The sequence below is a fragment of the Suncus etruscus genome, chromosome 4 (genome assembly GCF_024139225.1).
Source record: "Suncus etruscus isolate mSunEtr1 chromosome 4, mSunEtr1.pri.cur, whole genome shotgun sequence".
Classification (NCBI taxonomy): domain Eukaryota; kingdom Metazoa; phylum Chordata; class Mammalia; order Eulipotyphla; family Soricidae; genus Suncus; species Suncus etruscus.
In genome coordinates this window covers 14,307,300-14,332,605 of record NC_064851.1, presented here as the reverse complement: position 1 = coordinate 14,332,605, position 25,306 = coordinate 14,307,300, and the positions used below count along the sequence as shown (strand labels likewise).

Below are 25,306 nucleotides of genomic sequence, written 5' to 3'. Positions count from 1 at the left end.
CTTGGTACTTTGGGGGTGGCTGTGAGAGCTCTTTCATGACTCCTCCATTCCACCCTGAGGCAGGAAAAGGTCTACCCAGAGGCCCTCAGCATCTTGGCAGACCTTGCTGAGGTAGCTAGGAGAGAACCAAAGAATGAGACAGGGATAACCCCAAAGCTGGAGTTGTGGGGGATGGAGGTTAGGATATGGGGGTTTCATCTCATGTAAAGGGGGTCCAGGGCAGAGTGGAGGGTACTTGGGCTCCTACCTTGCCGTCTCTGAAGCATCAGGAGCCACAGTGTGAGGATGAAAAGGCTGCTGGCAAATAGGGCACCCAAGGTTGTTCTCTGCTCTGTGGGTGAGAGAGCAGCGTGGGTAAATCAGGGGGCAGAGAATGGCAGGGAGCCAGCACTTCCACAGGGTTGACACAGGAGCATAGGAGAGAGAAGAGAGAGGGAGAGGGAGAGAGAGAGAGAGGAGAGAGGGAGGGAGGGAGGGAGAAAGGAGGGAGGGAAAGAGAGAGGAGAGAGAGAAAGTTTCTGGCAGAACCTAGTCCCCTGAACACTGCAATAGGAACAACTCTGAGCACAGCAGGGTGATACCCAAAAACCAAAATAAGAAAGCAACAACAATAAACTCCCAACGAGGTTGCCAGATACTTTGTGTTACTTCATACCAATTTCTCTTTCTCAGTCTTGGTTCAACTCGGCACATTTCGTTGCTTGCAAGAGATTGAGGTCAGATTAGTCACTGACATTCAGTAGGACCTCTGCCAACAGCCAGGGAAGAGTGTGAACTGAGGTAAAAAATGCTGGGGGCTGATGGTAGTCCAGTGAGCTCCCTTCCATCTCCAGAGGCCCCAGATATTTGCATCTCTAAAAGGCCACTCAGTTCCTGTTCAAGGTCACCCTGGAAAGTGGCCCCAGGAGGAAGCTGAGCTTGCTGCCCACTTGGGAGCGATTTGCTAACAGCAGTCAAGAGTTCAGACCACCTGTTGTGCATTTGTTGTTCTCTCTTACCATCTACTCTAATCTCAGGCAAATGAACACCTGAGAATACATTTCCACATAAGGGAGGCAAGATACTACGCCATCACTGCCCAAAGAGCCTCCCATGCAGAGATCTCCACCTGCTTTGGGGCTGCTATATAAGAATTACTATATAAGAATTGCTGTTCTGGGGCCGGGCGGTGGCGCTAAAGGTAAGGTGCCTGCCTTGCCTGCGCTAGCCTTGGATGGACCGCGGTTCGATCCCCCAGTGTCCCATATGGTCCCCCAAGCCAGGAGCAACTTCTGAGCACATAGCCAGGAGTAACCCCTGAGCATTACCGGGTGTGGCCCAAAAATCAAAAAAAAAAAAAAAAAAAAAAAAAAGAATTGCTGTTCTGGGGCTGGGAAGGTGGCGCTAGAGGTAAGGTGTCTGCCTTGCAAGCGCTAGCGTAGGAAGGACCAGACCGTGGTTCGATCCCCTGGCGTCCCATATGGTCTCCCCAAGCCAGGAGCAATTTCTGAGCACATAGCCCGGAGTAACTCCTAAGTGTCAAACAGGTGTGACCCAAAAAACACACACACACACACACACACAAAAAAAAAAGAAGCTGTTCTTTGGGGCCAGGCCAGGGCGATAGCACAGTGGGGAAGGCATTTGCCTTGCAGGCAGCCACCCTGGCTTTGATCTCGCATCCCATATGGTCCCTGGAGCCCACTAGGAGTGATTCCTGAGTGCAGAGCCAAGCAAGGGTAACCGCTGTGTGCCACTAGGTATGGTCCAAAAAACCAAATAAACAAAACAAAAATGAATTCCTGTTCCAGGAGTCAAGCAATAACACAGTGGAGCTGGTAGGGCATTTGCCTGGCACATGGTTGACCCAGGTTTGATCTGAAGCATCCTCTATGATTCCCTGATCACCACCAGGAAGGCCAAGACACCCCTGAGCACTCTGGACATGGCCACAAAACAAAACAAAATAAAAAAAAAATCCTGTTCCACGGGTTGGAGCACTAGTACAGCAGGTAGTTAGGGCACTTGCCTTGACATGGCTGACTTGAGTTCCATCCCAAGCATCCCATATGGTCTCCAGAGCATCACCAAAAGTAATTTTTGAGTGCAGAGCCAGGAGTCACCCCTAAGCATCTTTGGGTATGGCTCAAAACCAGAAAAGTTTTACAAGTTGTTTTTTTCTTTGTTTTGTTTTGGGGAAAACTACTCCCAGCTCAGTGCTCAGAGGTTGCTCTGGTCATGCTGGGGGAACTAGATGGTGCTGGGGATCGAACCTAGGCCTGCCAGGTGCAAAGCCTGTACTCCAGCTCTCAGAATTATCACTGCCGCCCTGGGAACTCAGCCTTGCCCAGTCTCTCAGCACACCGCCTGTGCTGAGAGAAAATTTCAGGGGGGTTGTGGCAGCCACCCCCTTGGGGAAGACAAGGCAAGGCTAGAAAGAAGAGGCAAGAGACCCTGGTCCAGAGCTGAAATGCACAAAGCATATGGACATCCCATACCTGGTGGGGCAACCCACATGCTGGCTCCCAGGGGCTCCTGTAGGGACACATGGGTGACCTTGCAGGTATATGTGGCACCGGCAGGGCCAGGGTCAGCTGTGACAGAGGAGGAGATGCTGTAGGTGCCAGCTGTGCTTTGCCGGAGGCTGGAGAAGGAGGCCTCGGAGAGAGAGGTCAGGTTGCCCCCCAGCTCCTCTCGTGTCCACGTGACGGCCACATCCAGAGGGTAATAGCCAGTGACATGGCAGGTGAGGGTGGAGGGCAGAGCTTTGTTCACCTGGCTCAGTCGTATTTTGGGGGAAGCTGGAAAAAAGAAAGGAGTGGGGGGGGGAGCAGTGAGATAGCACAGTGGGTAGGGGTCTACCCTGGCACACGGCTCACCTGGGTTCCATCCCCCAGCACTTCATAGCTCCCCTGAGCACTACCATGAGTAATCCCTAATTGCAGAACCAAGAGCAACCCCCTGGGCACTCCCTCATAAGAAATAAGAGAATGGAGATTTTAAAAGGCTCTTAAGGTCCAGCAGAGGGCCCCCACATGACTTTTTCCTGTTGAGAGAGGAGGCTCTGTGGAGCTGGGGTTTCTTTCTTCCTCAAGGGTGAAGGAGCCCCCAGATACAAGGCAGAAAGGGGTTCACATTTCCTGACTATGCAGAAGACCATCACAGGTGGCTCAGAGTTCAGATGAGCAGGTGAGGCTAGGCTCTCAGTGGTGACATCAGGGTTTCAGGGGCCCTCCCACACCCTCTCTCCAGGTCCCTTAGGCTTTCTAGGAAGTGATCCAAAAGCATGGGGGTGAATGGAGGCAGTGACCAAGTTGGGGCACTCTCGCCCAGTTGATCCTCAACTGAGACACGGGAAAGTTCAGTCTGGTGCTGTGGAAGCTTCTAGATGGGAGAGAGCATGGAGGCGGCATGCCTACCAGGTGCCTCTCAGGATACAGCCAGAGCTTCTGGACCCCTTTCTGGGGCACCCACCTAAGGAGCAGGATCTTCCTATTTTACACCCCCCCAGTGAACCCCACCCTGTACTTACCTTGGAGGTGCAACTGGGTGATTTGCTGGGCTTGGTACTGGGAGGTGGTAACCTGGCAAATATAGGTGCCCTCATCCTCCACAACGAGGCTGGGGAGAGTGAGGGAGGCATCCCCCGCCTCCAGCAGGGGGTTTGGCTCCAGGGTGGCACCTGGCCTATCTGTCCGCTGCTGATCTGGGGACCAGCGATACACCATCCGGCCATGGCCTTGGTGCTGCAGCCGCCATTCCACGCTGGTGAGGGTCAGGCCTGGTGCCTTGGAGAAGCTGCAGTGCAAGGAGGCTGAGGACCCCAGTGGAGACGTCAGAGTGGGGGTTTGGGTGGTTACTTGGAATTCCACTGTGGCAGGACAAAAGAGAAAGGGGGTGATGGAAAGACACTTCCTCCTGGACACTGTTTGCTTTGGGGGCTGTAGGCACTTAACCGCTCTGACCTCCCTAAACAGTGAAGTCAAGTACCCATGGAACACAAAAATGGGTACCGGGAAGGCTCTGGGTGGCCTTCACTGCTCTGTTGTGAACTCAGAGCCCTCCTCACCCCACAATGATCTGATGAAACCTGTGGGACTCTCACCAGGAAAATACAATGGCCAGGCTTTGGGGAGTGTGGGTGGGTGGAGGGGGCTGCTGATCTGAGATCCAGGAAGCAATACAGAAGTCTCTGAAGAAGAAGCATCAGAACAGGGGTAGGAAAGCTATAGGACTGGGTTGGAGATGGGGGAGATTTGCCTTGCATGCAGCCAACCCTAGTTCAAACCCCGGCATCCTATAGCGTCCCCTGGGTATCGCCAGTAGTGGGTCCAATACCATCTGCCTCCTTGAGCAAAAGTAAGAAAATTTAAAAAATAAAAATACACAGTGATCATTTTTGGGTCAAATACATGGAACCTAATTCTGATGAACCAAATGTGTAGGGAACATCCAAATGTTAGGATATTCCAAAAGATGGGAGAGGACTCAATGGACTGAGCACATGACTTTAGGAGACCAGGATCCCCTGAGCACAGAACCAGGACTGGTTCCTTACATTTCTGCCCTCGCAAATAAATAAAACCAAGAAAGATGATATTCTGGGGGCTGGAACTATAGAACAACAGGGAGGGCATTTGGCTTGCCACAGCCAACCGAGGTTGGATCCCCGGCACCCCATATGGTCCCCCAAGTACCATCAGGAGTAATTCCTGAGCACAGAGCCTGGAGTAGCCTTGAGGACAATCAACTGAGTTCCCCCTACCCCACTCCAAAAGAGATATTTGGTGAGTTTACAGTGCCAGGAACTGAATTTAGAGCCTTGGACATTGCTATGCCAGGAGCCTTACCACTTAAACAATCTCTCTGGCCCTAAAAATTCTGTTTTTGTTTTGGGGTCACACCCGGCTCTGCACTCTGGGATCACTTCTGACAGTGTTCAGGGCATCATACGGGATGCTGGAGATAGAATCTGGGTCAGCAATGTTCTACCAACTGTATTATCTTTCTGGCCCCGGATTTTATTTTTAGTTTAGGTAACATGGGTATAGTAGTTATAGTTTTGAGGTACAACATTATTGTACCTCATCATCTCTAAAGTGTCCCAGACCCTACACTACTGTTCTTTTTTTTTTTGAGGGGGGGTTGGGCCACACCTGGTGACGCTCAGGGGTTACTCCTGGCTATGCCTCAGAAGTCGCTCCTGGCTTGGGGGACCATATGGGATGCCGGGGGATCGAATCATGGTCCATCCTAGGCTAGTGCTGGCAAGGCAGACACCTTACCTCTAGCACCACCGCGCCGGCCCCACACTACTGTTCTTATCTCACTTTCAGACCACTTCTTGCAGTCCCCACTGGGGACCTTCCCTCTACTGCTAGGTTATCTCAATTTTGCCATTGGAGATCAGGGGTTTCTCCATTGATATTGTTTGGTCCATTGTTTTCTTTCTGCATACTCCACCAATGGAGAATGATCATTCAGTAACCTAAGTTATTTTTTTGGTTTTGTGATCACATCCTCCCCCCTCAGGGTTTACTGCGCTCTGTGCTCAAGGGTCATTCCTGATGATGCTCAGGGAACCATATGTGATGTCAAGGACTAATCTGGGAATGGCTGCATGCAAGGCAAGCGCCTGACAGGCTGTTCTATCTCTATCTCTATGGCCCACCTAAGGTGTTTTTGAAATGGATGCAATAACATTGTCAAACAGAAAGTCAAAATTCAACTTCCTTTAATGTTCTAAATCAACATCAGTACTTTTTTGTTTGCTTTTATTGGGGCTAAACCCAACTTACTCCTGATTCTGGGCTCAGTGATTATTCCTGGTGAACTCTGGGATCATATGGGATGCTGGGGATTGAATCCGAGTTGGCTATGTGCAAGACAAGTGCCCTTCTCACTTTGCTATCATCTGGTCCTGCAATCAAATATTTCTTAAATAGCTCTACGAAAAGCCCAATAAAATTAGCTTTTTTTTTTTTTTGTCTTTGGGCCACACCCAGTGGTGCTCAGGGGTTACTCCTGGCTCTGTACTCAGAAATCATTACTGGCAGGCTTGGGGGAACCATATGGGATGCCTGGAATTGAACCCACTTCCCTCCTGGGTCATCTCTGTGCAAGGCAAATGCCCTACCGCTTTGCTATCTCTCTGGCCCCTACCTCTTAAGCCTCAGGACTCCCCTTCCCCACTGTTTATTTGTTGTTGTTTTTTTTTGGGGGGGTGGCCACACCCAGTGACGCTCAGGGGTTAACCCTGGCTCTGCACTCAGAAATCACTCCTGGATTGGGGGACTGAACCTAGGTCTGTCCTAGGCTAGCACATGCAAGGCAGACGTCCTACCACTTGCACCACCATTTCAGCCCCCCACTATGTCTCTTTAATGTCCGCCATGGACTAGGCTTCTCCCCACTTTGATTTGTTGCTAAAGGGATGGTGGCCTTGTGGTTATGAAGTAGAATATCCTTGTCTTGAGTCATAAGTCAATGCATTTGAGGTGAAGTATAGCTCTGAGGAATTAAAATGAATAAAGGAGACTGGCAGGGTGTTGAGGACATACAGGCATTCCTTCTCCTATTCTTTCCCCTTTGTTGAGTGTGCAAAAAATATTCCAAAATACAGAGGGACAACAACAGCCATGCCAGAAATATGGTTGGCACAGGACAATGCAGAAAGCCTCTTCAAATGTTCTGGGACTTTATTTTTGTCTGTTTGTTTGTTTGTTTGTTTGTTTGGGGGCATCTCCTGGTGGTGTTCAGGGTTTGTTTACTCCTAGATCTGTGCTCAGTAATCACTTCTGGCTGGATTGGGAAGGGGATACCATATGGGATGCCGGGGTCAAACTTGGGTTGGCCACATGGAAGTCAAATGCCCTACCTGCTGTACTATTGTTCTGGTCCCTCCTCGGACTTTCTTAACATAGGAGGACAACCTGAAAAGCATCTTCAATTTGGCTGGTCCTTCTCAGGGGCCAAATACTTGGAGAAACCTTCCACCGTGTCCTCAATTTCCTGAGCCTTCTAGAATATGCTGACTTGGAGAAAGTAAGGGTGCTTGCTGCTGCTTTACTGATGAGTGTGAAAGAACAGGTTCTGGGTCCCTGTGCTTTGTTCTAATTATCTGAACAGCAGACCAGGCCAACTTTTATCGGTAGAAAATGGTGCAGACTGCAGACAGTCAGCATAAGAGCAGCAAGCTGCTGAGGTGAAAATGACCCCCACTTTGAGTCTTTTGGGGGCCACACCAAGCAATATTCAGGGGCCATTCCTAGTAATGCTGGGGGGACATGAGATACTAAGGATCGAACTCAGGGATTTCCTGCATACAAAGCACATGCTCCAACCCTTTGAGCCGGGGCCCGGTGGTGGCACTAAAGGTAAGGTTGCCTGACTTGCCTGCGCTAGCCTTGGACGGACCGCGGTTCGATCCCCCGGCGTCCCATATGGTCCCCCAAGCCAGGAGCAACTTCTGAGCACATAGCCAGGAGTAACCCCTGAGCGTTAACGGGTGTGGCCCAAAAACCAAAAAAAAAAAAAAAAAACCAACCCTTTGAGCCATATCTCCACACCTCACCCCAATTGGGGTCTTTTGTTTTTGCTGCTGTTTCTGTTAGGGGCCATACTGGGTTGTGCTCAGGACCTGCTCCTTGTTCTGTGCTCAGGGATCACTCTTGGGGACCCTATGTAGTACTGGGGACCAAAATTGGGTCAGCTGCATGCAAAGCAAGCATCTTACCCATTATACTATCTCTCAGACCCCACCTGAGTATTTCTGGGGGTACCCCAAATGACCTGAGTGATGGAGGCTCAGTATTAGTTCTTTTCCTTCCTTCCTTCCTTCCTTCCTTCCTTCCTTCCTTCCTTCCTTCCTTCCTTCCTTCCTTCCTTCCTTCCTTCCTTCCTTCCTTCCTTCCTTCCTTTTTTTTTGCTTGTTTTTGGGTCACATCCATCAATGCTCAGGGGTTACTCCTGGCTCTATACTCCGAAATCACTCCTGGCAGGCTCGAGGGACCATATCGGATGCCAGGATTTGAACCACCGACCTTCTGCATGCAAGGCAAACATACCTCCATGCTATCTCTCCAGCCCCAATTCTTTTCCTTCTAATACCCTCATCCTCATCTCTGGATATTTTTTTTTTTGTGGTTTTTGGGTCACACCCGGCAGTGCTCAGGGGTTACTCCTGGCTCCATGCTCAGAAATTGCTCCTGGCAGGCACGGGGGACCATATGGGACGCTGGGATTCGAACCGATGACCTCTTGCATGAAAGGCAAACGCCTTACCTCCATGCTATCTCTCCAGCCCCATCTCTGGATATTTAAGGAAAGACAAACAAACAAAACAACAAAACTTTCTACCCTTTTTCATAATCTCACCTGCAGCCTTCACAGTACCCTGAGGACTCAGGGACAGATTTAGCTTGGGGTGCTTGATAGTCTCTTTGTCAGTATCCCCAAGGGTCTTCATCACCATGGAGATGCTTGGCCCACCATCGGACACCTGCACAGTGGCCATGAAGCAAGTTGCTGGTTCCACAGCGGCCTCTGGCCTGGTCTGGAGGAAGTAATGCAATAACTCACAGGCCACCTGTTTCTCATTGCAGTCTGCGTGGAGTAGGGCTCCGGCCTGGGGGATCTGGACCAGGTCCACTGGGAGAGAAGAACAAAGGATTGTGAGTTGGATGGAGGACACGGAGCCTAGTGGATTGGGGTGCAGAGGGTGTCCTTGATACTGGGCTGTCCCCATGGGGACCCCAGGATTAGACTCCAGGGTAGAGAGCTCATACCTGAAGCCTCAAAGGTGGCAGGTGAGTCATCCGTGGACAGTCCATCCCCTTGGAAGTTGGTGATGCCTTCCAGGGAGCCATCATCCAGCACTGGCACCTGTCTCAGCACCAGCAAGGTCTTTACCCTGTCCCCACTGCTGCCAAAAGCTCCACGCCGGCTGCCTTCCTTGGCCAGGAGACAATCTAAGACTACATCCACTGGCTGCCAAAGCTGGTCTGCTGGTGGGGAGGTGGAGTGGGTGAGATGAGTATTGTGGCCCAGAAAGTTCCTTTCTTTTTTTTTTTTTTTTTCTTCGGTTTTTGGTTTTTGGGCCACACCTGGCAGAGCTCAGGGGTTCCTCCTGGCTCTATGCTCAGAAATTACTCCTGGCAGGCTCGGAGGACCATATGGGATGTCGGGATTCGAACCAATGACCTTCTACATGAAAAGCAAACACCTTAACTCTTACTCCATGCTATCTCTCCGGCCCCCCGAAAGTTCCTTTTTGACACACTCCCCCAAAAGGCAGAGTTATTAAGGGAAACAAGTTATCTTACGGGGTCCTAGCCCCTGTACACACACACACACACACACACACACACACACACACACACACACACACACTCACTCCTGTACACACTCTTCTTCTTTGGCCTCTGCCCTCGGAGCTCTAGACCATCTGCCCACACTTGGCAGCTTCCTAGCTTTGCCAGCCTCTGTGCCAATCACCAGTGGGGCTCAGAAGGCCCCTGGGGTCCCCTTTCCCACCTGAAGTCTGGGAGAAGCCTGTAGCCTGTACTTCCCCAACCTAACATCTCCCTCCTGGAGTCCCCACTCACCGGCAACTGCTTGTCCTGAGAGAGCCAAACAGAGCAACAGGCACCACTCCACCTCCATGCCCATGCCCATGGGGGCGGCTGGCACGCAGGGGTCCCCACCACTGCGCTTTATGCAGCCTCTGCGAGAAGGAGATGGGGGTAGAGGATCGCCCCAAATCCCCCCAGGCCTGCCAAGCAGATCAGATCATGGGGGAAGGCCTCGGCTGGCTTGGCTTCAGTCCTGGGCCGGCTTTGGCTTCTCTTTCACTTTCTCTTCCAGGAAGCAGCTCGGCGACTACCTCGGCCTCTAGGTGAAGCCATTGGATGAAGGTGCCAGGGGGGCCGGTGCAGGGCTCCCTTGAGGTCCCCCTTTCCCTGACCACCCCCCTCCCCAATTTCCCTGGTGATTTCAATCAACACTTCAGCACTGCCCAATGTGCGATCTGGAGTTGCTGGGACGGAACAAGGGCCTATAAGTAAAGTAGGCGTCAGGGGGGTGGAGCATGGAGGAGGAAGAGAAGGATGCCCAAGGCCAAGTTCGGGTTGAACTGGGGAGCTCGCTGGAGCCAAGTCCACAACCACGCCCCTTGGAGGATGTGATCTCTCCTTATAAGCTCCACCCCAGACCTTGGGGGGGGGGGGGTTTGGAGCCTGCGTAAAGAATTGCTGGCGAAGTTCATTCCGAACACTGCTCTTGCAATTTTATTTGGCTGAGATTCTAGGTCGGGGTGACACAGAGATCCGGGGAGACCCTCGATGCAAGGGGATGATGTTTATCTCATCCACCCCCTGGGCCCAGGCTTCCCATCCTCCACCTCCTTCTCTGTGCACCTAGGGGTGTGTGGTGTGTGTGTGTGTGTGTGTGTGTGTGTGTTGTGTGTGTGTGTGTGTGTGTGTGTGTGTGTGTCTGCCTGTCTGTCTGTCTGTCTTTCTGTCTGTCCTTCTCGTTTTGGGGGCCATATCCAGCGGTGCTCAGGGGTTGCGCTCAGAAGTGTCTCCTGGCAGGCTCAGGGGGGAACATATGGAACGTCTGCGTGCAAGGCAAATGCCCTATCGCTGTGCTATCTATGGTTCTGACCCCCCTCCCCCCCCAGCAATGCTTTCTTGTCCCGTCCACGGCAATGAGTTCCTGGGAGAGATGGGGAAACTCCTACAATGGGAGGACTTCTTCCACGGGGATGATCCCCTCGGCAGAGCAGAGCAGAGCAGGGGGGGTTCAGGGGTCAGACTCCAGGTCGGGGCTTGCGGTAATCTTCCTGGATTGGGAAGGCGCTGCCCTCCTCCTGCCTGGGGCAGCAGTAAGATCCCAGCTCTGCGGGCGCCTCTGCATGGCCTCTTTTACCTGTGGGAAGGACAAGCCTTGAGTGGCCTGGGTGCAGGGAAAGAATCTGAGCAAAGATGGGGAGGGGCCAGCTCAAGAGGAGATGAAGAGGAGGGGATCCCAATGGGTAATAACAGTGCAAAAGAAAAGAGGGCTGTCTAGGTCCCAGGATGGGGCGCAGGACTGAAGGGGTAAGGTGGATAGAGCAAAAGCCCTGTATTATTATATATATATTTTTTATAATTTTTGGCTTATCTTTTGGGGTCACACCCAGCAGCACTCATGGGTTACTCCTGGCTTTAAGCTCAAAAATCGCTCCTGGCAGGCACGGGGGACCATATGGGATGTAGGGATTCGAACTACCATCTATCCTAGAGGGTGGCTGCGTGCAAGGGCAAATGCCCCACCACTGTGCTTTCGCTCAGGGCCCCAGCCCTGTATTATTTGTTCCTTACTTTAGTTTAGATGAGTTTCGTTGATGGAAAAGCAGACCCCCGACCAGGGTGCAAGCAAAGAACATTCCAGCGAAGACCACAAAGATGCGGATGCAATCGAGCTGCACAGCGACCTGCGGGCTGAGACAGCAGGACCCATGAGGGGTCCCTTCCTTTTTCCCCTTCAGTGGCACTTTCCTCGCTCCTTTTCCTTCCCTTCCACCCCCCCCCCCCCACCGTCCCCATTTCATTTCCTCATCTCTGGACTCTGCTTATCCCTCTCCTCACCACCCACCTTAGGAGTTGGTCTGCTGACATCCCCGCCAAGATTTCCCCAATTCCTGCTGCCCTGGAGTTCTCTGAGAACTCTGTACCAACAACCCCATCGTAGTGCTCCTGTGCTCTGGCGTCTCTGAAATGACAAAGCAGGATCTGGGAAGGGCTCAAGGCAGGGTAGAAAACCTGGGAGGCCCAGAAGGTGGGTGGGAGAGAAGGACAGAATGAGTCAAACCAGACAACTTTTAGTAGGGGGTCAGCCCAGAAGTGTGAGCATGTGGAGAGAACCCTCACCCCCAAGAGGTTGCTAGGACTTACTTTATATATTTTTTTATTTTATTATTATTATTTTTGGTTTTGGTTTTTGGGTCACACCTGGCAGCACTCAGGGGCTACTCCTGGGCTCTACGTCTCAGAAATTCGCCCCCAGCAGGCTCGGAGGACCATATGGGATGCCAGGATCGAACCACCATCCTTCTGTATGCAAGGCAAATGCTTTACCTCCACGCTATCTCTCCAGCCCTAGGACTTACTTTTGACCTCAAGCTGGTGGTGGGTTTGTGTGCTCTGGCCTGGGTCCCTGAGATGGACGCATGGGCGGTGGGGGGTGTGGTGTGAGGGGGTCACACTCTAATGCATTCTTCGTCCCGGCACCGAAACCCGCTGGGGCAGATGCACTGGGGTGTTGGCTGTAAGGGGTGCAGTTGCGAAGGAGGAAGTCCTGGGTACAGAAGAGTGACCAAAACATGACACTGAGGTCTCAGAAAACAGCCCCGGTCCATCTTCACCCACCACCTTGGTCCACTTCCAGGACTATGGGTTTTGCTTGTTTGTTTGATTATATTTTGTTGTTGTTATTTTTTTTGGGGGGGGGAAATCACACCTGGCAGTGCTCAGGGGTTACTCCTGGCTCTAACGCTCAGAAATTGCTTCCTGGCAGGCTTGGGGACCATATGGGGTGCCGGGATTCGAACCACCGTCCTTCTGCATGTAAGGAGAATGCCCTACCTCCATGCTATCTCTCTGGTCCTGTTTGATTTCATTTTTAGGTTTTGGTCACACCAGCAATGCAAAGGCTTACCTCCTGTTCTGCACTCAGGAATTACACCTGAAAGTGCCCTGGATCGTATAGGATGCTGGAGATCAAACTTGGGTCAGCTACATGCAAGGCAAGCGCTCTCCCCGCTATGCTACCTCTCTAGCCGCCATATTTTTATGCTATCTACCAAAGGCCTGCCATGCCACACCTTTGCCATGAGAATGATTGTTCTGGAAGAAAGGAGGGAGCTCAGAGTGCTGGAACATATGTTTGCCATGCCACAAGGATCCCTGAGTTGGATCCCCAGTACTAATGGCTTCTACTCCCCTGACACTCAGCAGTGCTGGGTTGACCTGGGTGACTCCCAGTTTCACCAAACTCAAGCAGCACCACATTGTTGAGCCTGAGCATTGAGCCATCTTACCCACAGCTGTCCTAAACCACTCTACCACCAGGACCCCCTCCCCAGCTCGCCAAAACAAGAAGGATGAAAATGAAGTTGGCTGGGTGTGGCTTCAAAACAAAACAAAAATACAAGCTTCACTCAAGGTGTGGCTGGGTTGGCTGTCGGGCTGTTATACTCATGAGGGGGATGAGAGCGAGGGGCCAGGGAGATGGGTTAGGTGCTCTGAGAAGAGGAAGGGGAGGCTCTCAGTACCGGCAAATACACAGGATGTGGGTCAGACCAGAGCTAACTGTGGTGCCCTCTTGGAGATCCTGGAGAGGGTGCCTGCTGGTGGGAGGAGGGGTGGCGGGCTTGGAGAGCACAAAAATGAGCTGGATTTTATTGCTTTCCCCCAATCATGCCTCCTGTGGGGCTGAGGACAGAGACAAATTCCTTCCTTCCTTATGGCCCCAGGCCCCCCGAATATTTTTGAAAATTAGAATAATATTATATGTCTAAAACCTCAGCTACCAATACTTTGTAAATCACAGTCCTTAAACTAAAAAAAAAAATTAAAATGGGGGCAGGAGCAATAGCACAGCGAATAGGGCATTTGCCCTGCATGCAGCCGACCTGAGTTTGATCTCTAGTATCCCATACAGTCTTCCCTAAACTGCTAGCAGCAATTTCTGAGTGCAGAGCCAGGAGTAACCCCTGCGAACCACTGTGAGCGCCCCCCACGAGCAAAACAAAAAAAAGTTGAAAAGGAAAAGAAAAAGAAATAGTATTATGATTAAAGTAAAAACACTTGAAAATGTACCCAAATCTGCAAAATGAAAACATGTTTAACTTTTTATGTTTGTTTGTTTTGGGGCCACACCAGTGACACTCAGAGGTTACTTCTGGCTATGCACTCAGAAATCGTTCCTGGCTTGGGGTACTATATGGAATGCCAGGGCCCATTTTAGGCTAGCACGTACAAGACAGATGCCTTACCGCTAGGCGCTACTGCCTCCCGCCCCTGAAAAACATGGTAACTTTCTTTTCTTTCTTTCTTTCTTTCTTTCTTTCTCTTCTTTTCTTTTCTTTCTTTTTCTTTCTTTCTTTCTTTTCTTTCTTTCTTTTCTTTCTTCTTCTTATCTTTCTTTCTTTCTTTCTTTCTTTCTTTTCTTTCTTTCTTTCTTTTCTTTCTTTTCTTTTCTTCTTTCTTTCTTTCTTTCTTTCTTCTTTCTTTCTTTCTTTCTTTCTTTCTTTCTTTCTTTCTTTCTTTCTTTCTTTCTTTCTTTCTTTCTTTCTTTCTTTCTTTTTCTTTCTTTCTTTCTTTCTTTCTCTTTTCTCTCTCTCTTTCTTTTTTTTATATAATTTTTTATTTTGAATTATGAGAACAAAAGATGCAAAGAAAGAGGATAAGGTAAAGTTACAGTGGAAAGACAATCACCATAACATAATTATCAGAAGAAGTCCCCTTGCTGATATCTTAACTTTGAACTTTCACCAAAGAAAGTTAAGATAAAATAAAACAGAATCCATGTGCAATTACTTTGTCCCTCAAGTCCCCAGATTGTAGCACATTATAATATTTCTTAACAGCACACAAGGCAATCTAAAGCCATCAAACTTACGTAGCTCCTTAAACATTAGGGGCATAGTATTTTTTACATTTCCATGTACATGCATATTAGCTTAAGTTAACCTCAAATTTTAAGTGGGTGCGTTTTAAGGATTAGAGTCAAAGGAGCACAGTAAAAACGGTGTTAGAGTGGCAATTGTTGTTTGCATAGGCCCACCAAAATATGAGAGGCATGGAAAGGAAAAACCTTGGCCTAAATACAAAGAGATCCTACCCCTGAAGTTTCCTGGCATAAGACCAGCTCTAGGCCTCAGGAAAGTTATCGTTCGCGTCCAAGACATTGTCCGTAGCGCAACACACTTATCACACAGTCTCTGTTTGTTGGTCTCATGTTTTCTGATTAAAGATTCTGGAATCTGCATGTCCTACATTGAAGTCATGATGTGGAGTGCCTTCTCGTTTCACCTCACCATAAAGGGGCAATGCAGGAAGCCCTGTCCTGTAAGCAGGTTGTTGTTGTTAAGTCTTCTCATTGTTAAGGGAAGTCTCTTTTGAGCAGTAGACGATGTCTGAGCAGTGGTAGGGTCTTCCGTGAGGTAGAGGATTGCTTCCAGGTGAAGTTATAGACAAACCTCACCATAAAGGACAATACCAGCAAGCCCTGTCCAGTAAGCAGGTCATTGTTCTTGTTGTCTTCTCAGTGTTAAGGGGTGTCTCTTTTGAGTAGATCGATGTCAGAGCAGCTGTAAGGGTCGTCCCTGGTACAGGAATGGCCTCCGGGTGATGTTTATTACTACAACCTTGGATGTTTTTGTAAATGTCTTCTGTAGATCAAGGGGTAAATGGAAATGCCCATTCTTCTGAGGCCTGTGCCAGGTCTTTATGTGTCAATGTTCAGGGTGTAAGGGTCTCATTGCACTACAAGATTTGTGTGTTCCCATTTCTATTAGATAAGAACTTATTGGTATTTATAGTATTTTGCCATGTTTGTGTGCCTACGCAAACAAGATATAAAGCCACGTGGTGCTATCAGATATATGGGGGCATAAGAAACATTCCAACAAGACCCATGACTTGGTTCAAACAAAGTATTAAACTGAGGGATTCCTTTCACACCAAATTCCATATTGAGCATTCACAAAAGAGAAGAAAAAAAACATGGGGGGAGGGGATCATCACTGTATAAGAAAGTATTTAGCAAAAGTTATAGACGTCAAAGAAAACACCCATAAAATGTTGAAAAGATATGTGTCCTTTTTATGCCTTTTAAAATAGTTGGGTGGGTGTTAACTCTAGGGCACCACTTTGGTCTGTGACTTAGGACTCAACAGTACTTAAGTTAGAAAGGGTAAAAAAGGAGTAATGATGATAGGAGTTAAAGAAGTTAAAGAGAAATATGAACTTATGAAGGGGTATGCAAAAGGGCAGAGTACAAAATGGACATTCTGCATACATAAAAACATAATTCAATGATAGTGAGTACTATTAATGTTTCTTGTGAGAGTACTATTAATGTTTCTTGTGAGAGTACAATTAATGTTTCTTGTGAGAGTACTATTAATGTTTCTTGTGAGAGTACAATTAATGTTTCTTGTGAGAGTACTATTAATGTTTCTTGTGAGAGTACAATTAATGTTTCTTGTGAGAGTACAATTAATGTTTCTTGTGAGAGTACTATTAATGTTTCTTGTGAGAGTACAATTAATGTTTCTTGTGAGAGTACTATTAATGTTTCTTGTGAGATTACAATTAATGTTTCTTGTGAGAGTACTATTAATGTTTCTTGTGCGCGCGGGGGCTATTGCCCCCGCGCGATTTTGAAAATGTAGACTGGACAAAGATTACCAGTGCCAGCCAAACCTCCTCCTGCTAGACTCCCGGCTCCCAGGAAGGAGAGATCCTTCAAGAAGCTGGGAGACCAGAAGTTCAGAGCCCCACCCAGATCCTCCCTAAGGAGCCGCATGGATAATGGGGGAAGGCCTAGGGTACCTTCAAGCTCCACCAAGGGACCCAACTCACCGGCTTGCCCAGGTGTGTGGCCCGGGGAAGCCCTGTAGATCTGGAGCAAGGTGGCAGAGGAGTGCTGGGGTTACCCAAGTCCCGCACCCCCCCTAGGCCTGGCCAAGCAGGCCTCCGGCATGGCGGGGGCCTGCCAAACCTCCTCCTGCTAGACTCCCGGCTCCCAGCAAGGAGAGATCCTTCAAGAAGCTGGGAGACCAGAAGTTCAGAGCCCCACCCAGACCCTCCCTAAGGAGCCGCATGGATAGTGGGGGAAGGCCTAGGGTACCTTCAAGCTCCACCAAGGGACCCAAACTCACCGGCTTGCCCAGGTGTGTGGCCGGGGAAGCCCTGTAGATCTGGAGCAAGGTGGCAGAGGGGTGCTGGGGTTACCCAAGTCCCGCACCCCCCCTAGGCCTGGCCAAGCAGGCCTCGGCATGGCGGGGGCCTGCCAAACCTCCTCCTGCTAGACTCCCGGCTCCCAGCAAGGAGAGATCCTTCAAGAAGCTGGGAGACCAGAAGTTCAGAGCCCCACCCAGGACCCTCCTAAGGAGCCGCATGGATAGTGGGGGAAGGCTAGGGTACCTTCAAGCTCCACCAAGAGACCCAACTCACCGGCTTGCCCAGGCGTGTGGCCCGGGGAAGCCCTGGAGATCTGGAGCAAGGTGGCAGAGGGGTGCTGGGGTTACCCAAGTCCCGCACCCCCCCTAGGCCTGGCCAAGCAGGCCTCCGGCATGGCGGGGGCCTGACAAACCTCCTCCTGCTAGACTCCCGGCTCCCAGGAAGGAGAGACTCTCTCTTTCTTTTTTTTTCTTTCTTTCTTTCTTTCTTTCTTTCTTTCTTTCTTTCTTTCTTTCTTTCTTTCTTTCTTTCTTTCTTTCTTTTTTCTTTCTTTCTTTCTTTCTTTCTTTCTTTCTTTCTTTCTTTCTTTCTTTCTTTCTTTCCTTCCTTCCTTCCTTCCTTCCTTCCTTCTCCTTCCTTCTTCCTTCCTTCCTTCCTTCCTTCCTTCCTTCCTTCCTTCCTTCCTTCCTTCCTTCCTTCCTTCCTTCCTTCCTTCCTTCCTTCCTTCCTTTCTTTCTTCTTTCTTTCTTTCTTTCTTTCTTTCTTTCGTCACACTTGGCAGCGCTCAGAGGTTACTCCTGGCTCTGAGCTCAGAAATCACCCCTGGCAGGCACGGGGGACCATATGGGATGCCGGGATTCGAACCACCGTCCTTCTGGATGTAAGGCAAATGTCCTACCTCCATGCTATCTCTCCGGCCCCCAACATGTTAACTTTTAATGGGAAATCCTAAAAAGTCAGTGCTAACAATATACTTTTTTGGGGGGTGGGTCACACCTGATGATGCTCAGGGATTACTCCTGGCTATGCGCTCAGAAATCACTCCTGGCTTGGGGAACACAGGGGGATCGAACCATGGTCTGTCCTAAGCTAACGCCAGCAATGCAGACGTCTTACTGCTCCGCGCCACCACTTCAGCCCCATACTTTTTGGAAAAATAGCTAAAAGAAAAAAATATATACATACATACACTACCAACAAGCTTTATACACATAATGAACTTAGGAAAAAGAAAAAGGAAAAAATGAAAGAAAATTAACACTAAATTTACTTAAGATCTACACCACAATTCCCCAAATCTCAACTTCTTTTTTTTTTTCTTTCAAAATCTCAACTTTCCCCAGAAATGGAGGCTATACCACAATTCATTGGCTCTATCACGTCAGGACATGCAGTAGGAGCAAACACAAAGACCACGAAAGAAACCAGTAGTCTTCAGGGACTTGAAGTAAAGATAGAATGCCCGAAGAACAAGAAAGATGAATTTTCAGCAAATGGACTGTTTATGTTATTGTTTTAGGGCCACACCTGGCAGTGCTCATGGTTTACTTCTGGCTCTGCATTCAGAAATGGCTCCTTGTAGGCTCGGAGAACCATAGGGAATGCAGGATTGAACCCAGGTTGGCCTTGTGCAACGCAAATGCCCTACCCGCCCTACTATGGATCTGGCCCAGAATTGGTTGTTTTACTTCAAGCACCATTAATAAAAAGAAAAAAGATTGGGGGCCAGAGTGATGGTGCAAGGGGTAAGGTGTCTGCCTTGCCCGCACCAGCCTAGAACGGACAGCAGTTCCACCCCCAGCTTCCCATATGGTCCCCCAAGCCAGGAGTAACCCCCGAGTGTCATCGATTGTGGCCAAAAAAAAAAAAAAAAAAAAAAAAAAAAAAAAGGAAGGAAGGAAGGAAAAAAGAAAGAGAAAGAAAGGAAGGAAGGAAGGAAGGAAGGAAGGAAAGAGAGAGAGAGAAAGAAAGAAAGAAAGAAAGAAAGAAAGAAAGAAAGAGAAAGAAGAAAGAAAGAAAAGAAAGAAAGAAAGAAAGAAAGAAAGAAAAGAAAGAAGAAAGAAAGAAAGAAAGAAAGAAAGAAAGAAAGAAAGAAAGAAAGAAAGAAAAGAAAGAAAGAAAAAAAGAAAGAAAAGAAAGAAAGAAAGAAAGAAAGAAAGAAAGAAAAAGAAGATTGCCACTGGAGTGATAGCACTGAGGAGACAGCATTTGCTTGTATGCAGAAGGAAGGAGGAAGGAAGGAAGAAGGAACGAAGGAAGGAAGGAAGGAAGGAAGGAAGGAAGGAAGGAAGGAAGGAAGGAAGGAAGGAAGGAAGGAAGAAAGATTGCCACTGGAGTGATAGCACGGAGGAGACAGCACTTGCTTGTATGCGGCTGACCCGTATTCAATTCCTGGCATCCCAAATGGTCCCCTGAGCATGCAGGGAGTGATTCCTAAGTGCAGTCAGGAGTAAGCCCTGAACAATGCCGGGTGTGGCCCCCAAAACAAAAAACAAAAACCTAATGATAAAATGTGGGACTAGAGCCATAGTACAGCAGGTAAAGTGCTTACCTTGCAAGCAGAATGCCTGGGTTCAGTCCCCGGGACCTTATATGGTTTCCTTAAACCCCAGCAGAAATGATCTGAGCAGAGTCAGGAGTAGGCCCTGAGAATTACTGGATGTGGTCCAAAATAAAAAAAAATAATAATAAAGAGCACAAAAGCATTTTTGTGTATAATAATAATAAAGAGCACAAATGCATGTTTTTTAATATATACATTAACTTGAACCCTTGGCACTAAAAATAAGTATATTTAGGGGCCAGAGCGATAGCACAACGGTAAGGCGTTTGCTTTGTATGAAACCAACACAGGATGGACAGTGGTTTGAATCCCGCATCCCTTATGGTCCCCCGAGCCTGCCAGGGGCAATTTCTGAGCACAGAGCCAGGAGTAACCTCTAAGTGCAAGCCGGGTGTGACTCCCCCACCCCAAGAAAGAATAAGTATATTTTGTTACATCATAGCATTAATATGTATTAAAATATGTATTGTCCTGCAGAGACCAACTCACTAGCCTCCCAGCAATGTCACTGACTAGGCAATTACATGTTCTACAAAATGGGACCACTTTGCCCCAAATCTGCTTTGGAATTTCCCTGAGAATTTGGTTTTCTTGGGACTTACCAGGAATTGTGAGGCAGCCCCTAACCCTCTGCAAAGGGAAGGCCCAAAGAGATAGGAAAAGAGAATGCAGGTAGGATGGAGACAGGAGAAAAAGCAGGAGGACATGGTGACCTGGGGCAGGTGGGTGTCTTTTGATGGGAACAGAATGAAAGAAGGAGGTGGGACTTTGGGGGGGGGTTGGGCCATACCCCGTGATGCTCAGGGGTTACTCCTGATTATGCGCTCAGAAATCACTCCTGGTCTGGGGGACCATATGGGACGCCAGGGGATCAAACCCAGGTCCGTCCTGTGTCAGCCACGTGCAAGGCAAATGTCCTACCGCTGAGCTATTGCTCTGGTCCCAGGAGGTGGTGGGACTTTTAACCACTTTTACGATTGAGGATTTTGGTGTGTGTTTTTTTAGACATACAGTTACAAAGTTCTTCTTGATTGAGTTTCATGCTTCACTAGTATATGTTTCCCACCACCAATGTCCCCAGTTTTCCTCCCACCATCCTCTCCCCAACGATCAACACATTTTTAATTCTCTCTCTCTTCCTTATATTATCCTTTTAGACCCTGTTGTTTGCAGTATTGTAATTGAAGGGGTCACTTATCATTTTATCTCCTTTCAGCACCCAGTTCTTATCCAGTGGTCATTCCCAACTATCATTGTCTCTGACCTAACTGTACTCTCTCGCTCCTTGTGGCAAGCTTTCTTTTTTTTGATTTTGTTTTTTGTTTTTGGGTCATACCCGGCGGTGTTCAGGGGTTACTCCTGGCTGTCTGCTCAGAAATAACTCCTGGCAGGCACCGGGGACCATATGGGACACCGGGATTTGAACCAACCACCATTGGTCCTGGATCGGCTGCTTGCAAGGCAAACGCCACTGTGCTATCTCTCCGGGCCCAATGGCAAGCTTTCTACCATGAGCTGGTTCTCCTAGCCCTTGTCTCTATGGTCTTTGGACATTATACATAGATGGAGGCTTTAACCACTGTTGTTTTTCTTTTCTTTTTTTGCTTTGGGGTCACACCTGGTGATGCTCCAGGCTGACTCCTGGTTCTGCACTCCTGGTGGTGCTCAGGGGACCATATGGGATGCTGGGGTTCAAACCTGGGTCTAAAACAAGCACCCTATCCATTGTATTAATGTTCCAGGTTGTTTCTCTTTTTGGGGGGATAGATATGGGGCTGGGAGGGATTAAATGGTGTTTGAATACTACTCAGTATTGGGGAATGCTGGGGGAGGCTGGCAGAGGGAACAGGGGAAGATCTGATACAATCCTTCCAGTCTGTGGGCTTGCTGCCAGGAAGGGGGAAACAGACACTAATAGTCATTTTTGTAGAGGGGCCTCCCCAGATACTTTGGCGCCCACCAGGGCCACATCCTGTTGTGCTCTTGGGGGTTCTGCAGTGCAGGGATTAAACCCAGGACACATGCAAGGCATTGGTTCCCTCATGTTGAGTGACCCCAGAAATCCTTTTGAAGTCGACAGTTAAATGTATGTTTGATGCTATTATTACTTCTTCTTCTTCTTTTTTTTTTTTTTTGGTTTTTGGGCCACACCCGTTTGACGCTTAGGGATTACTCCTGGCTATGCGCTCAGAAATCGCCCCTGGCTTGGGGGGACCATATGAGACACCGGGGGATCAAACCGCGGTCCGTCCTACGCTAGCGCTTGCAAGGCAGACACCTTACCTTTAGCGCCACCTTCCCGGCCCCTTTCTTCTTCTTCTTCCCCTTTCTTCTTCTTCTTCTTCTTCTTCTTCTTCTTCTTCTTCTTCTTCTTCTTCTTTTCTTCTTCTTTTCTTCTTCTTCTTCTTCTTCTTCTTCTTCTTCTTCTTTCTCCTCCTCCTCCTCCTCCTCCTCCTCCTTCTTCTTCTCCTCTCTCCTCCTCCTTCTTCTCCTCCTTTCCTTCGTCTTCTTCTTCTACTTCTTCTTCTTCTTCTTCTTCTTCTTCTTCTTCTTCTTCTTCTTCTTCTTCTCCTCCTCCTCCTCCTCCTTATCCTCTTCTTCCTCTTCCTCCTCCTTCTACTTCCTCCTCCTTTGTCATCTCCCTCATCCCTCCTTTTTTTCATTCCTCCCTTTTTAAGGAATATAGCATTAGAGGAATGGAGCAATAATACAGTGGGTGGGTAAGGTATTTACCTTGCATGCAGTCAAATCTGGATTCCATTCTCAGCATCCCATATAGTCCCCAAATCCCTGCCAGGAGTAATCCCTGAACATCACTAGATATGTCCCCAAAACACACACACAGAGGAATGTAGCATTAAAATGCCCAGTAAGATCAGACACATTTATATATTATTGGTACTGGTGCCATGCCTGGTATGCTCAGGACACTCCTGGCTCTGCACTCAGGAATTACTCCTGGTGGTGCTCGGGGACCATATGGGGTGTGAGGGATAGAACCCAGGTCAGACACGTGCAGAGTAGGCACTTTACCTACTGTGCTATTGTCTTTATAGGCAAGTAGTGTGGGGTTCAGTTAATTAGTTCTGAGCCATGTCAGACTGGAGAATGTTTGTTGCAGACTATACATTCCTGCTACTCTCTAGTTTCTGAAACTGTGACTTATTACCCTATAAGAGTATCGAAATGTGGGGAGTTGATTTATGATTAATTTCTTTAGCATTTATTATCTGTCCATGTTTGATTTGCATGCCTTTTGCATGAGACGTTAGAGACTTGGGATTATGTAGGCATTTTTCAAGCATAAAGGGGTCAATAAAGTTGAAGAATCCTTGCTTTTACTGTCTCCTCATACATTGTTTCTGGAATTTCAGCAATTAATAAAGTCATAATAAGAATAATTAATTCATAAGATAGCTTGTGCCGGTACACTTCTCAATTTTCAAAAATGATGAGCGGCGAAGCCTTGGGAAAGTGGTTAGAACTCTTTTTTTTTTTTTTTTTTTTTTTGGTTTTTGAGCCACACCTGGCGGTGCTCAGGGGTTACTCCTGGCTGTCTGCTCAGAAATAGCTCCTGGCAGGCATGGGGTACCATATGGGACACCGGGATTCGAACCAACCACCTTAGGTCCTGGATCAGCTGCTTGCAAAGCAAACGTCCCTGTGCTATCTCTCCGGGCCCATGGATAGAACTCTTGCCTTGCACAACCCTGGGGTGGTGGAAGCTCCCTGAGCACACCAGGTGTAATTCTTGAGTTCAGATCTAGGAGTTAAGTCCTGAGCAACACTGGGTGTGGCCCACAAGAAACAAATAAATTTTTTTATTTTACTTAAAAAAAGATGAATTGGGGCCCGGAGAGATAGCACAGTGGCATTTGCCTTGCAAGCAGCTGATCCAGGACCAAAGGTGGTTGGTTCAAATCCTGGAGTCCCATATGGTTCTCTGTGCCTGCCAGGAGCTATTTCTGAGCAGATATCCAGGAGTAACCCCTGAGCACTGCCGGGTGTGGGCTCCCTCCCCCCAAAAAAGATGAAATTGGACTAGAGTGAGAATAGGGAGGGCAGGGTGCTTGCGACCTGGGTTCAATTCCCAGCATTCCATATGGTCCCCCAAGCCCACCAGGAGTGATTTCTGAGTGCAGAGCCAGGGGTAAGCCTTGTATACTTCCATGTGTTGCCCCCCCCCACCAAAAAAAGCAAAAAACAATAAAAAAGGATTGAATTATGAAAGAAGTGAAAGCATAGACCTCATATATTCATTTACTTCCATTGGCTATAGCTCAAGAAATGAAGCTCTCACTAGCCGGCATTCCCCCTTCTTTAGATCCATCCAGTCTCCAAACACGGGCTTCACATGGAGTCAGTTATCAGTGACAGCAGCTTTTTTCAAAAAAGGGGTCTTAAAATTACTTTCCCCTTTATATTGCATTTAGGGGACCTGCTACACAGTGGCAAAAACTGTAGTGCTGGGGGCTTACCAGGGTTATACTTGGTGAGGATCTGGGGTAATTCTATGCTTAGGATCAAACCTGGGCCTTGTACATTGAAGCTGATGCATGCACTCCACTCCTTTGAATGATCTCCCTGGCTCTCCGACCCTCTCTCTCCTTTTTTTTTTCTTTTTAAACTATATGGGGACAGGGCCCGGAGAGATAGCACAGCGGCGTTTGCCTTGCAAGCAGCCGATCCAGGACCAACGGTGGTTGGTTCGAATCCCGGTGTCCCATATGGTCCCCCGTGCCTGCCAGGAGCTATTTCTGAGCAGACAGCCAGGAGTAACCCCTGAGCACAGCCAGGTGTGGCCCAAAAACCAAAAAAAAAACAAAACAAAACAAAAAAAACCTATATGGGGACCTAGGTCAGCGCATGCAAAGCAAGTACTACCTATTGCTCGTTCTTTAGCCTCTCATTATCTTTTCGTTTCTCCATCACACCCAGTAGTGCTCAGGAGCATTCCTCGTTCTGTGTTCAGAGATCACTCCTCAGGAGTGCTCAGGGACCATATTTGGTGCTGAGGATAGAACCAGAGTCAGTAGCATGTACAGCAATCTTCCCCTCTACCCCAGTCTGTCTCTTGGGGCTATTTAATGGCCTTGTCCATTGCCATCAACCCCTCTAATCTTGCTCACCCTTTTTCTTGAGCCTGTAATATTGACATTTTCCCCACTTCAGTGGTGCTTTGCCAGTGGTCCCCATATTTCCCCCCTTAACTGTGGCCTGGAGCTATCCAAGCTCTGCCCTCTGCTCCCCACCAGATGCTTGCCCCCTCACCTGAGTCACAGAACCGGCAGCTCTCACAGTGGGACCGATGGTGGTGTTCCGGGGAGAAAGAGAGTCCAAGCACACAGTTTCTACATTGGGGAGCCTTCATAGACTCATTGCAGTCCTTCACTAGGAATGTTCCTGCAAGCAGAGGGACTGGGTCAGGGTCAGAAGATTGTGACTCCCCACTTCCTTGGGGTGCTAGACAGTCCCCCACCCTCTTACCTGGCTCACACATCTGGCAGCACAAGTCTCCTGAAGCCCTGTAGTGTTTATCAGGACAGCCCTTGGAGGTTGGGGTGGCCCAGAGGCCCGTCAGCAACCCCACAAGCCAAAGCCAGCAGAGAGGGTGCTGGACCATGGCTGTTTGCAAGGACCCAGAGACTCTGGTTTCTTCTGGTGGGGGTTGGGAGGCCCTCCAGTGTGGCACCTCTGTTGGTAGCAGCAAAACTTGTCTGGGGGGGGGACACAGCAGGTGCAAAATGAGCTTTGATGGCAGCAGCAATGTGTGTGGTTGGTTTCTCAAAGCACCCTCCCACTTTCCGCAAGCTGG

The 25,306-nt window shown here is 48.8% G+C and overlaps 2 protein-coding genes across 2 annotated transcripts; both read right to left on the bottom strand.

The window, feature by feature from the left end:
* On the bottom strand, nt 1-9,696 carry TAPBPL (TAP binding protein like). The gene is made up of 7 exons (XM_049772044.1): nt 9,585-9,696; nt 8,766-8,984; nt 8,356-8,628; nt 3,512-3,850; nt 2,478-2,780; nt 248-331; nt 1-115 (listed from the first exon to the last, which is right to left on the bottom strand). Exons 1-7 carry the CDS (start codon nt 9,652-9,654, stop codon nt 72-74), a joined length of 1,332 nt encoding a protein of 443 aa, XP_049628001.1. The 5' UTR covers nt 9,655-9,696; the 3' UTR covers nt 1-71.
* A 1,090-nt stretch (nt 9,697-10,786) lies between these two features.
* Nucleotides 10,787-25,114, bottom strand: CD27 (CD27 molecule). The gene is given in 7 exon segments (XM_049772490.1): nt 10,787-10,905; nt 11,377-11,459; nt 11,614-11,730; nt 12,167-12,228; nt 12,230-12,315; nt 24,763-24,894; nt 24,979-25,114. Coding segments are annotated over 7 exon segments (735 nt in total).
* Nucleotides 25,115-25,306: the final 192 nt, after the last annotated feature.